The sequence below is a fragment of the Apis cerana genome, linkage group LG2, assembly GCF_029169275.1.
Source record: "Apis cerana isolate GH-2021 linkage group LG2, AcerK_1.0, whole genome shotgun sequence".
NCBI classification, from domain to species: domain Eukaryota; kingdom Metazoa; phylum Arthropoda; class Insecta; order Hymenoptera; family Apidae; genus Apis; species Apis cerana.
In genome coordinates this window covers 10,790,779-10,803,977 of record NC_083853.1, presented here as the reverse complement: position 1 = coordinate 10,803,977, position 13,199 = coordinate 10,790,779, and the positions used below count along the sequence as shown (strand labels likewise).

General features: G+C 41.4%; 1 protein-coding gene across 1 annotated transcript in view; it reads right to left on the bottom strand.

The window, feature by feature from the left end:
• LOC107996848 (uncharacterized) overlaps window positions 1–13,199 on the bottom strand; it is a 33,357-nt gene continuing 20,158 nt past the window's right edge. The window contains exon 4 of the mRNA XM_062071762.1: window positions 1–11,206. Within this exon, the coding sequence (XP_061927746.1) occupies window positions 11,027–11,206 (180 nt within the window). The 3' untranslated portion in view covers window positions 1–11,026. The remainder of the gene's footprint in view (window positions 11,207–13,199) is intronic.

Here is a 13,199-nt window from a genome sequence, read left to right as displayed (position 1 = left end):
TGCGCTCGAAGAATCACCCGAACGTCTCGATATACTTTCGGCGTGTTCACATTTATTCAATTAATAAAAAAAAAAAAAAGATGAATCAAGTACAATAATGGTACGGCGACACATAATGACACCGCCGCAATCGACGTTTCATAACGTTACGATATATCGATAACTATATAAAAGTGAAAAAATCTGTACAATGAAAGACATGCGGGTAGCGAAGAGATGCCCCCGTCCCTTTGCGAACTCCCAATGGTCGACGCTACGCCACGCGAAGACCGTCAGTCAATTCGTATGTAACTCGTGTGTTTGTTTTTCGTGTATATTCTCGTGTAACACCTCGAACGAGAAGAAGAAGAAGAAGAAGAAGAAGAAGAAGAAGAAGGAAGAGGAGGAGGAGAAGGGGAAAAAAAGGAAAAAAAAAGAAACGAGAGAAAAAGGACGAAAGATGAGTGGGGAAAAAAACGCGCGAGAGAAGAGGAAAGAGAAGAGAACGAGAGAAGGCGTCGCGACGTCTTCAAGGGCGATGCGTCGACCGGCGATCGGGCAGCGGACGCGAGAACAATTCGTAGAGAGAAAAATAATAATAATAATAATAATAATAATAATAATAATAATAATAATAATAAAAAAAGAATAATCGACCATGGGGAGTGATGATACAGAATGTTAAGATTATAGAATAATAATAATAATAATATTAATAATATTAAAATAATATAATAATAATATTCGGATAATAATATTCAATCATGTAATAGATAATAATAGATAATAGATAATAATAATTAATACATATTCGCGGAGCGCTTAAAAATCGTATTCGAAATAAAATTAATAACATAAAAAAATTGTCATAAACTAAAATCAAAAGTAATCAATAACGTATGGTCTGTAGTGACTTAAATAACACAGCATCGTATGATTCGGGCTTCGTTTTGCGGGTTCCTCGTTGATTTCTCGATATTTGTTTCTCTGTTAAGATTTTTCTTTCTTTCTTTCTTTCTTTATTTTCTTTTTTTTCTTTTTCTTTTTTTTTTTTTTGAGGAAAAGATTCGAGAGATCAACGAAGAACGGGCAAAGTCGTGGCCGTACATTCGTTTAAAGAGTAAAGAGAATCTCGACGGAAAGAAGAAAAGTGAGGAGCGAGAGAAACGCCTCCAGAAAGAGAAAGGAAAGTGAAAATGCAAGAAAGAAAAAGTAAAACGTCGCGGCGTTACGCATCCCTTTGTGGGGATGCTTCTTGTTCTCTTTTCTTTTCGAAAAATCAATTCCAATCCATAGACGTAGAATATTTAGAATTTAAAAAAAGAAAAAACAAAACAAACATTGGAAAAGAAAGAAATTTAAAAAACTGAGAAAATGAGTAGGAGAAGAGATAGAGATCAAATGTAGTAAAAAGATGTTAAAGAAAAGAGAGAAAAATGTGGAAATAACACAAAATAAATTAACGATACCGCTCTTTTCTCACTTATATGTGATCTAAGGGGGGCCTGTTACATAATACGGTATTTTACGCTTGTAAATAACATATCACGTGACCGCCGTATATCTTGCATCCAATCACTCGCATCGGGACAGTCGTCAAGCGAAAACGCAAAACTCTTAAAAAAGGAAAGAGAGAAAGAAATCTCCTCTTACGCGCACGGAGTTTTTTTTGTAAGTTGTACATAGTAGAAAAATTGTGTGTTTGTCTTCTATTTTTTTTTCTTTTTTTTTCTATTTCTTCTTTTCTTCAGCCATTCTTTTTTCTTTTTTATTTTTATCATTTTTCTTCTTCTTCTTCTTCTTCTTCTTCTTCTTTTAAAGCACCTCAAGCGTTGTGCAACGGCTCGCATCGTTTTCCCTCTCCTTCGTTTATTTGGTCGCTTCTTTGGATTGGTCAGCTGGACGAAATTTCGTTTCAAAATATATATAGTATATGTATTTCTTTCTCCCACGTTTCGCAATAAAACGATTTCGCGCAAAACATTCTCTATTATACGCCTCTAAGCATATACAATATATATATTATATATATATTTATATCTCTCTCTTTGTTGTCTTTCGTTCGCTGTTTCGCTGCTTTCGTTTCTTATTTATTTTTTTTTTCTTCTCCCCACGTTTCCTTGTCTTTCTTTCCCTGCAACGGTGAAGAGAACGAGTCCATTCCGAGATACGAGCTGAGCTACGGAACGATCGAAGAGCGACCATTTTCCTCACGTTTCTCGCTTCTTCGCCTCCCGAGCGGAAAGAAAAAGAAGGAAAGTAGCAAAGGTGAACAGGTTTTCTCCGAGTCCAGACTCTATCACAAGGTTGCTGCGAGCTTTACAAACGGCTTGAGAATCGCCACGCCTCTTTGTCCTCTCTTTCTCCTCTTTTTTCCCTTCTCTTCGTCCTTTTTGTTTTTCCTCTCGCCTCTTTCTTCGTTTCGTTTCGCCTCGACTTTTTTTTCTTCAAGCCTGGACGAGGCTTTTCGCGAAATACTTTCGCTCGCCCCGTTCTTTCGTTTTCTTTTTCTTTTTTTTTTTCTTTTTTTCTCTCCCTTTCACGCAAACGCGCTCTCTCATACGCACTCGCGAGCCGGAGGCCAAAGAAAAAAATTGGCCTCGCAACGCGTCTCGATCACACGCTTTCTAGCCCTTTCTCGCACATAGTGTTACGAACAGATCGCGGCGGTCTATAATGGTCCACGGGACATTTGGCTACAGGTAACGTTATTACTTTATTATTATTATTATTATTATTACTTTTTTTTCGTGTTTTCTTTTTTTCGTTTTAATCAGGCGTTGTTGAAACAGGGTACGAACATCGTCGTCTTAAAGTTTAAGTGGGGCACATTCAATTACGGTTACACACGGTCGAATATTACAGGCGGATAAGTAAGATTAATTAATGCTCTCCTAGACGTGACTCTGCTGTTGTCGAATTTTAAAAAATTTTATTTTAGAAAAGAAAATTTGATCAAGTATTTTTCGTTTTCTTTGTCGTTTATTTCGTTAATCTGATACGACGCAGAATAAATAGAATCTCTTTTTCATTTTTTTCTTTGTTTTTTTTTTCTCTTCGGCTAAAGTGAAAATAATATCAGACGCTTTTGTGAGTCACTTCCAGAGAGAGAGAAAAAGAGAGAGAGAAAGAGAGAGAGAGAGAGAGAGAGAGAGAGAGAGAGAGAGAGAGAGAGAGAGAGAGAGAGACAGACAGACAAGATAATCATGAAGCGGAATCGCGAAATGGGGGGAATATCGACGTGACAAAATGGCAATGTGTTTCGGCTCTTGAGTTACAAAAATCCGCGTGGCTAATTTGCCGTGATTGGCACCTGAAAATACGCGCAACGGCTCCAAAATTAATCGCAGTTTTCCCTTAAGACACTAGACGCAGCTCGCCAGCATTTGTATTACAAAGATCGCCTCTTCGATTCTCTCTTTTCTTCTTTTTTTTTTTTTTCATTTTTTTCTTTTTTTTATGGCAAACTTAAGGACAAATCTGAGCAAATGAACAATTACTCTTCAAATTCTCTCTTACTTTTTTTTTTCTTTTTCTTTCTCTTTTAACGCCCGATCTCACGCGTGATTATATAGCACTTATATCATTGTTTCATTGTATACTCGTATATGTGTATGTATATTGTATATGTGTATATGTGTAAATGTCTCTTAAATTCATACGCAATTCTCTTTTTTTTTCCCCTCTCTTCGTTATTAAATACATTCTCTTTCTTTTCATTTTTCGATCGAGCGTTTTCTCGATGCGACTCGAGAAAACCCCGACTTAAATACTGGCGGGAAATTCAAATTTCACATCGTGTACTATACATATACATCCATTCAAGAACGAGAAAGATAAATCAGGTGGGAAATAATCTTCTCGAGGTCAAAGATCCTCGAAAATAGGAATGGACGATACTATATATATATATATAAAACGCGAGAAATAAAAAAACAAAATCGAAAGAAAATATCATCGAAGAAAATAAAAAAAAGAAACGAAAAGTCGCACACGCGAGTCAAGAGTTGAGAGAACAAAAAAAAAAAAAAAAGAAAAGAAAAGAACAAAGAAGAACAAGAGATCTTACTTGGATTTCGTTTAATGAAAACAAAAAAAAACGAAAAGGAAAAGAAGAACGAAACAAAAAAAAAAAAAGAAAAAAAAATATAAAAGTATCTCAACGATTGGTCCGATAAAGACTAGTCGATCACCTCTTTAAACAACGTAGTCTGTTGTAACCACCCCTCCCCCACCCCCCAAAAGCTTACACGGATCACGATGCGACGGATGGTGGTTGTTGGGGATTAATTAACCATAATGAATGATCGATACAACGATAGAGGCTCGCGGCCGATTTAATGGAGTGCGGAACGCAGAGCGAAATAATCAATCTTCGTTGTGGTGAACCTAGCGCTTAGAATCGATTCCGCGGGAATCATCCACCGAACGTGAATTACCGATTTTCACGCTTCCACGTTTCTTTTTTTCCCCTCTTTCGGGCGTCCCTTTCCTGTTTCCTCACCTTGATTGTAGTGAAAAGTTCGGTGGCACGATCGAGAAAAATAGAGCGAGAGCGAAAGAAAGAGAGAGAGAGAGAGAGAATATTAGAGAGATTAGAACAGTTAGGCGGCCAGTTTGCTCATACTTCGAACGCACCACCGAGAGATCATTGGAAAATTTAACGATTAAAGATTACGATTACGATTACGATTACGTAATTTCATTAAAAAAAAAAAGATAACGCAAGGATAGGGAGGACAATGGAGGATTTAGGGAAGCGAAAGGAATTTGTTGGAAACGAAACGAAGGGAGATAATAATAATAAAAAAAAATAAAAAAACGAAAGGACTCCGGACTCTCCGATGCGAGAATTGAAACGCGATCCCTCCACCATTTACGGGGCCTTTCTCTCTCTTACTCTCGATGGAGGGATTGGGGGAACATTGGGAGGGGGAGAAGGGAACGGGTACATTATAATATTCATAGCGATTATTCGTTACAATAATCGGATATTTCATTAATAATTACGAGATCACAGTGACGCTTTGACGCGCGGGGATCTCGGATGGGCGGGCTGCTTTTCGTTCGATATTGCTTATGCTATTTGGTTGGCCGGGATAATTCATTGGCAATTAACCTAGCCTTTTCGTTTATACCTTCGATCATTGGAGATGATTGATTTCCGGTTTCAACTCTTTGGATTTAATAATTCTCTTTGACGACCCAAGACAGAAAGGAAATTGACTCGATTCTTTTCGGGTTGTTGTTTCTTTTTTTGTTTATTTCTTAGTCTTTTTTGTCAAGTGAAACTCGGTTCGAGTGAAAAGCTCGAAAACGAGGTGGACGTCATCGAGGTCGAGAAAGAAAAAATTCGCGATACAGCCTGCCCCCCACGATCCACAATAGTCACAGTTACAGCTTATGTCCCAGCCTCGGCTGTCGTTCTCCGTTCTTCGTCAATCTCAAAGGAAAAAAAAAAAAAAAAATCATCATCTCCGAACGAGAAACATCACCGTTTTCTCCGTTTCTTTTTTCTTTTTTTTTTCGACCCTTTGCCTTTCTTTGTTTCTCAATCGTTCATCTTCTCTTCGAGCTCGCCCTTTCGAGATATACGACTATCATTATATTTCTTTTTTTCTCTTTTTATATCGCACGGTACGCCTCGAAATAGCATTTCGTTAATAATATATATATTCAAATATACCATTTAAAATATATATATATTTATATATATATATATGTTTTCCATTATTAATATATATATATATATACTTTTATTCGTGTTTATTTATATAATTAATACGTTCTCAATATGGCTGACTACTATGCTACGTAAAAATGCTCCTACTTATGGGGAGAGGAGGTTCGTTTTTATCATCTCTCTAAAGCGTGGTAAAACTTGAAACCAAACAGGAAGGTAAAAAAAATAAAAATTGGGTGGGAAGAATACCGTAAGTGAAACAAAAGTTGTAGAAAAGGAAAAAAAAGAAAGAGAGAGAGAGAGGGAGAGAAAGAGAAAAGAAAACACGAAAACGAACATAGAGAAAAGGGGGATATAGCAATCGTAGATTATGGTACTTTACGGCCCCACGAACAAGCGGCTATGTACATGCGTTTTTTATTTATTTATTCTTCTTATTAATCTTCTGTGGTCTTTGCGTTTTATCTTAATCCCATGTGCTTGATTATCGTTTGCTCGACTGGTAGTAGTATTCTAGCTTCTATTTCGTTTTCTAATCGCGTTTCCCTCGATTTCTAATTAATCTTCTTTTATTTCGACTCTTAAACCTACAACGGGGCTACGTTTCATACACGGGCGTAAAAATTTGTTCGTGTTTCTCGGTGCTCTATTTATCATTTTTCCCTCTTCACGTCTAATTGGGTGCAATGCGCGTGAAAAGGACGAGAGGTAAAAATGATGAAGAAGAAGAAGAAGAAGAAGAAGAAGAAGAAGAAGAAAACAACAACAACGAAGAAAACAACAAACGAAAGGTAAAAACGGGAAAACGGGAAATTTCGTTAAGTATAATAGCCACGATAAGTATGGCCTCGCTCAAGCCTCATTTTTATACGAAGAAACGAAAGGGGAGGAGAAAAATTGTAATTGAAAAAAATATAAAAAATGAACGACAGAAAATATCTTGCGTTTCACTACGTGCACACGATCGAACTCTACTTCCTTTTCCTTTGGTCGGAATGCTAATATAAAAAAGGTTTCGCGAGCGCGATGAGAGCCCTGTCATCCCCTCTCATCGCGCCAATGGCAATTACTATCTTATTACATCACAATTGTACGACGATCCTGCTCGCTCTCGCGTTTACCCCCTCCTCGGGTAAATAGAGAGGAGAGAAGAAAACTCGATCGACAAAGAACTTAAGAACACTCTGGAATAGAACAAGAAGAAAAAAAAAAAGAAGAAGAAGGAGAAAAAGGAAAAGTGAAAAAAAACGAGAAAACTGGAGATAAGTTGCTGCTGAACCCCACCGAGTTTTTGTAAACGTTAACCCATCGAACGAGGAGGCGAAAATCATGGTGGAAATATCACTTGGTACGATAACAAAAGTCTTTATCGATCTCAACGGAACACGATTAAAGATACGACTTAAAATCACAACTGTCACAAACTGTATCATTATCATTATCATTATCAAATATAAATTCATTCAACCGAAGAGGAAGAACAAACGAACACACACACATCGGACGAAAATCATCACAGGGGGGTGGGACGAGAGAAGAATATGGTCGGCTCGCCACAGAACTTGTCCTCACCAGAAATCCATATTTCTGGCGAATGAAGTAGTCGATGAAAAATACGCTATATTTAAGTTACTATTTTTTTACGAACATCAAGAGACTCTAGACTCTAGATTCGTCCGTGGAACGATTCGGATCGGTGCAACCGGATGAGGGGGGAAACGAGGATGTTACCCTCGCGTTCACCTTGTTCATTCGTACCGATTCTGAACTCCTCCTTCGGAGAAACTATATGATCATCGTTATCATCGTTATCATCGTCATCATCGTCATCATCGTCATCATCATAATCATAATCATCATCATCATCATTATCATTATCATCATCACACTCTATCTTCGCACGCTTTCACTTTAAAAGGCGTATCGACTTTTCTCGACAGAGGAAAAATAACGTACGTACGCCTCCCCGAAGGAACGTTCATTCAGGATCCTGATGAACGTCTTCGTATATTTTTTTTTTTTCTTTCCTTATCTAATTCAGGACGACACACAACAACACCTTTCACGCGCACCTTTCTCAGCTTTTTTAGGACGAATGGCAGTATTTTATTATCTCGCGAATCATCTCGCTCGATTCCTATTTAGACATATATGAATACACGTTTACCTATAAATAAATACTACTAGTTTTTCTACACACTGGAATACTTCGACGGAGTACGTCACGAAATCTTATCTGTTAATTTTTAAGATGGAAGAGAAAAGGGCAAACAAACAAATAATAAAAAATAATAATAATAATAATAATAATAATAATAATAATAATAAAAATATAATATTAATATTAATAATAATAATAATAATCGTAATAAAAAATATTGATATTGATTAAAAAAAAAAGGAGTAGTCTTTACTCGGGAGATAGAGACAGATAGAGAGACAGATAGAACGGTCCACGGGAAAACACTATCGTATCGACAGCCTTATGATGATTTTGGTTTCATCCCGTTCGAGATCCACTCGAGGGAACACGCTCTCGAGGCTCGATCAGGGATACTAACTATCCTTTAATTATTAATTCCACTTCGAACTTCTACGAGCATTCGCGCCAATATATGGCGGGACATGGCCTATAGAATCGCGAGTACAACGAAACAACGAAGACCTAAATATATAATGCTAATTAACGAGATCAAAAAAAAAGAGTAATTATCGTTTAAAGAATACATAATCGCGAGAATCGACGAATAACAAAACGAATATATTAACGACAGAGAAGAGAGTGAATAGAATGGAATGGAGGAATGAAGATGTGAAGAAGAGATTGAATGATCGCGCGAAGGAGAAGAGAAATTTTTAAAATAAATCGCAAATGTCGATCATAAAAGGAAGAAAGAAAAAGAAAGAAAAGAAAGGAAGCATAATTATCACCACGAGAGACAGATAGCCGCGCTAGAAAGAAGAAAGAAAAAAGGAGGAAGAAGAAAATGCGAAAGATAGAGGGAAGATGGAGAGTGAGAAAGAAAAAAGTGACGCGCGGGAGCAAAGGGTGCAAAACACCCCTCGGTCCCTCAGCGTCATGAAAGGCGTCCTCGAGGAGGGCGCCACTAAGAGCTAAGCTACCGGAGATCATTCGAAAACTGTCCACGGGACTCGCAGCTAGCCAATTAAGATGCTGCGATCCTCGATCTATCGATTATCTACTTTAATTATTAAACGTCGACTTATTTACTGAATTTTAATTATTTTAGTTAAATCCTCTATAATTACAATACGTTGCTCCCCTCTTCACGTTACGTGTCCTCGCCCGTTTCCCTACCTGCTCAATCGCGCAATTAATCTTTCTCTTTTCCTTATACTACAATATATTCTCTTTTCGTTCTTCTTCTCGTAGTATCAGATATATATATATATATTTTTTTTTTGTTCTTTTGCTTTTGGAATACATATTGAGAGAGGGAGAGAGAGAGAGAGACAGAGAGAGAGAGAGAGAGAGAGAGAGAGAAAAAGAGAGAAACACTCTCCTCCTCGAAATACTTTCTATTTACAAATGATTCGACAATCAACCATGAACGTCTAGCGATCCCAATTCTAATCCACGATCATCGTTCATTTCGTTTCGAAAATCGATCGATCCTTGGATGGATGAATCGATTATTATCTAAGATCACGCGAAACGAAATCTCCATTTCCCCCTCCCTCTCCCCTTCCCGCCATTTTGCCCCTCTTCGAGGATCTTGGACCGTTCGCGAGACGACATGGCACGATGTCATTTTTCTTTTTCCTTTTTTTTTATCCCAGATAGAGTTCTGCCTTGCCTTAGTATCGGCTAGGTAACCGCGTTATCTACAAGCCACGTCAAAATACTTCCTACCGGGACGAGAACGGGACGGAATACGGTGTCTTACGATTAACGGGGGGAGAAAAGGGAGAAGAAAAAACAAAAAAAAAGACGAAAAATGAAAAATCGAAAGCAGAATACGGAGGGAAAGAAAGAAGAGAGAGAAGAGGGAAAAGAGATGTCGGATCGAGAGAAACGAAGAAGGGGATCATTGATCCGTCCCGTTCCCGTGATCACACTACTTTATTTAATTCTCTTTATTTTATATCCGTAATGAGATCATCATTTGATTATTGGGTTAAGTCCTCTTTGGATCTCTTCCTTAATATCCTCCCTCCCGTCGCCCTCACCGTCCAAGTAGACCGGCCTCGCGTTCGTCATCACCTTCCGATCATACTCGCATATGTATGTATATATTCGAACATATATACTTGAAATCAGCCGAAAGAAAGAGAGAGAGAGAAAGAGAGAGGGAGAGGGAGAGGAGGAGAAAGAGACAGACACACTCCGCCCGCCTCTTACTTCCTACTCGTGCATGCAACGAAAACCGGAAGACGAACGATCGTCACAAACGATCGAACGGACGAGCAGTTCCCTCTGCTCGTTGATGATCACGCGTCGATCGCCGCCGCGGGGCGAGAATGCACCTGGAAATCGATCCTTGCCGTCGAATCGATCGCGCGCGACGATCGCTCGGTCGGGAAGGATGGACACTCTCGAGCGAGGAATACTAACTACGCGAGTCGAGGCCGACGAAGAAAAAAAACAAAAAAAAGAAAGAAAAGAAAAGAAAAGAAAAGAAAAAAAAAAGGAAACGAGAAATATATTCCGGACGCGACTCTTTGATCGTCGTTGAGCCAGAGTTACCGGTACGTGGACACGACATCGAGCCATCCTTTTACATCGGCCATCACCGAACAACCAACCATCGGACAAACGTGAAATGGTACTTGGCCTCAGGTAACTCTGACTTCACGACAAGTAACGAGTTGACAAGCTCCACCCTCGTCGTCCTCCTCCTCCTCCTCCTGCTCCTCCTCGTCAATCCCGCTATCTATACCTTCGTATTCGTCGCGTCCCACGAGTTCCTCCTCTTCCTCCTCCCTCGAATCCTTCGCCGCGTTCTCGTCCTCGAGGCGCGACGGATCCGCGCCGAAGGAACGAGGGGTACGCGATGCGAGCGCATTCTCGATCGCGCGCGGCGAGGGACACGCGTACACAGAGAACAGACGTTGGCGCGAGAACAGAAGATCGCGTTCGATGTTCCCGTAGGAGTCGTGCAGGCAGAATTCTGTCTGCCGGTTCACGAGCGTGGAAACGTTGGCGGACGGGCGCGGCGTCCGTTGGTTCGTGCGGCGTGCAAAGGGCCAAGGAAGGCCAGTCGCTGGTTTACCGAGTGACGGCTCGCCTAACTGGCTGTCCCTGTTGGGTCGGTTCCAAGCGTCGGTGATGATGATTCTTAACGTTCTCGAGGCATCGTGGTCGATCGTCGTGGCATCGACGCAACGACGATTCCGTCGCGTCTATCGAAGACGGGAGACCAGCCTCCATCCGAGGTACAAGGCCACTGTCGTCCACAGAGTCTCGCGGAGGGGGGCCGGGATCAGCAGCGACAGGATACTGTCGGTTGAGCCGCTCGTGTTGTTGGAATCTGCGAAGCTCGGGTCCATCGCGGGCAGTCGGGACTTTTCGATCTCGGCGGCCTGAAACGTAAGGAAAAGGAAAAATAATTCGTCAAATTCTGTCTGCCGTTTCATCCTCGTCTCAACGATATTCGTTTCGATGCCCGGAGCGAGTCACGGATACAGAGATCGGAGATTAAGTTCGATGAGAAGGGGAGAGGAGGTGGAAAGTGAAGAGAGACGGGTCGAGCTGTTTCTGTGTTTCTCTTGAATCGCGGGGAAGGAAGAAAGGGCAGAGAAAGAGAGGGGAAGGCTCGGTCTAAGGCTCCTCTAATTGGGAGTGTTCTAATTGGATGGAATTACCGACGATTCGACACTCCTTGCGGCTAAGCCTCCGACGTAGAGAAAGCACCGCGCTCTTTTTATCGACTCCTCCTTTATCCCTCCCGAATTTACACGAAGAGAAGAAAGACGAAAGGGAGACGAAAGAGAGAGAGGGGGTACTCGAGGGGAAACACGATTAAGGTCCATCGAGTTTTCTCCAGGGAGTGAGAGAGAGAGAGAGAGAGAGGAGAGGCGAAATACTTGCTCGAAATACAAATCGTAGCCGGGATCGCATTAATGCTTGTTAATCGTCAATTAATTTCCGCTTTGAAGGATTTCCATGAAGAGAAGAGAATTGGCCCGCGAAACTTTATACTCGGTTAAGAATCCGTGTCTCCCGATCCCCTTCGAGCGCAAAACTCTTCGTTATAACGTTCCACGGAACGATTCGATTATCCAATTAGTCATTGGGAGGGGATGAAATCACCTCGACGTTTCGAAGATTATCGATTATCGAGCTGACAATTCGATCGAAACATTCTCTTCCATCCTCCCACTGCACAAAGTTAATTTTCATCCAACGGAAATTCCTCCCGGTTGAAATATTTAATCGTCCCGAGAGATAAGAGACTCGCGCGTCAATCTCATCCCTCGGCTCGATAAGCGCCTCGATAATATTTTCCACGACACATAGTTTCGCTCTCTCCTCCGTCCATCCGAGCAGCGTATCTTTCCCGTGGGGGAGGGGTGAAAGGAAATCTTTCCTCTTCGTTTCCTCGATCACACACCCCTCCCCCTCGGTCCACGCGAGCGACTTCCGATCCTCGTTTCGTCTTAATCCACTCGTGGTGGCCGGACGCGCAATAATAAACGGCGAGAAGCGGGGAGAGCTCAATCTCCGAGAGCAGAGGCTTTTATGGAGGGAGGGTTGGTCGGCCCGTAATATCTGGTCATCGTCGGCTTCGATCCGCCCCAACACAATTCTCCTTGCCCGTGAGCGCTGATCGAGGATGGAAAAACACTCGGCCCGTGGTGTTGCGGCGCGAGGAAAGAGATTACGCGAGGGGTGCGAGCAAGAGGAAGGCGTCACATTAAGAGAGAATTATGGTCGTCTATGGACACTCTTCTCGTGGGAGTCCTCCTCCTCGTCAATTAATAGTGTCTCTCTATTCCCCTCCGCTCTCTTCCTTTTCTCGCTCGTCGAAAGAACTCTCCTCTCCTCTCTTATCCATCTCGATCGAGCTCCGTCCTTCCTTTTATCCGGAATCCTTGGGAAGCGTGCGACTCTGCGCAGACACTTTCTCTCTGGACACTGTATACACGAAATAGCGAAAAGGTGGCGTTTCAGGTTCTATGGCTCGGGGCCCGGAAGAGAACGCCCTGAACAGAGCGCTGGCCAATACGCTCGCGCTTCGTTCACCGGTTTCAACGCGAAATTTATGCGCGACCCGGTCGCAAAGGATTACGTTGTCGGCGTTTATCGTTCCCGTGACGGTAAATTTTAATTGTTCCTGGCAACCGGTTCCGCGACCGTCCCTTTCCTCCGGTTTTCCGCTCGAGTTCCGCTTCGAGGAACGCGTTACGCCCTGATTCAACGCGAGCGAGGATTCAGAGGGAATAGCTCTAACTTTTTTAATTCGTAGCTGACGATTAATAATTCAACAACGGAAAATGCCTCGATACCGTTCCAAGATGCTCGATACCGTTCAATTAAACTTGGTCGCATCAGCTTCGAAGATGCTGCGTCTTT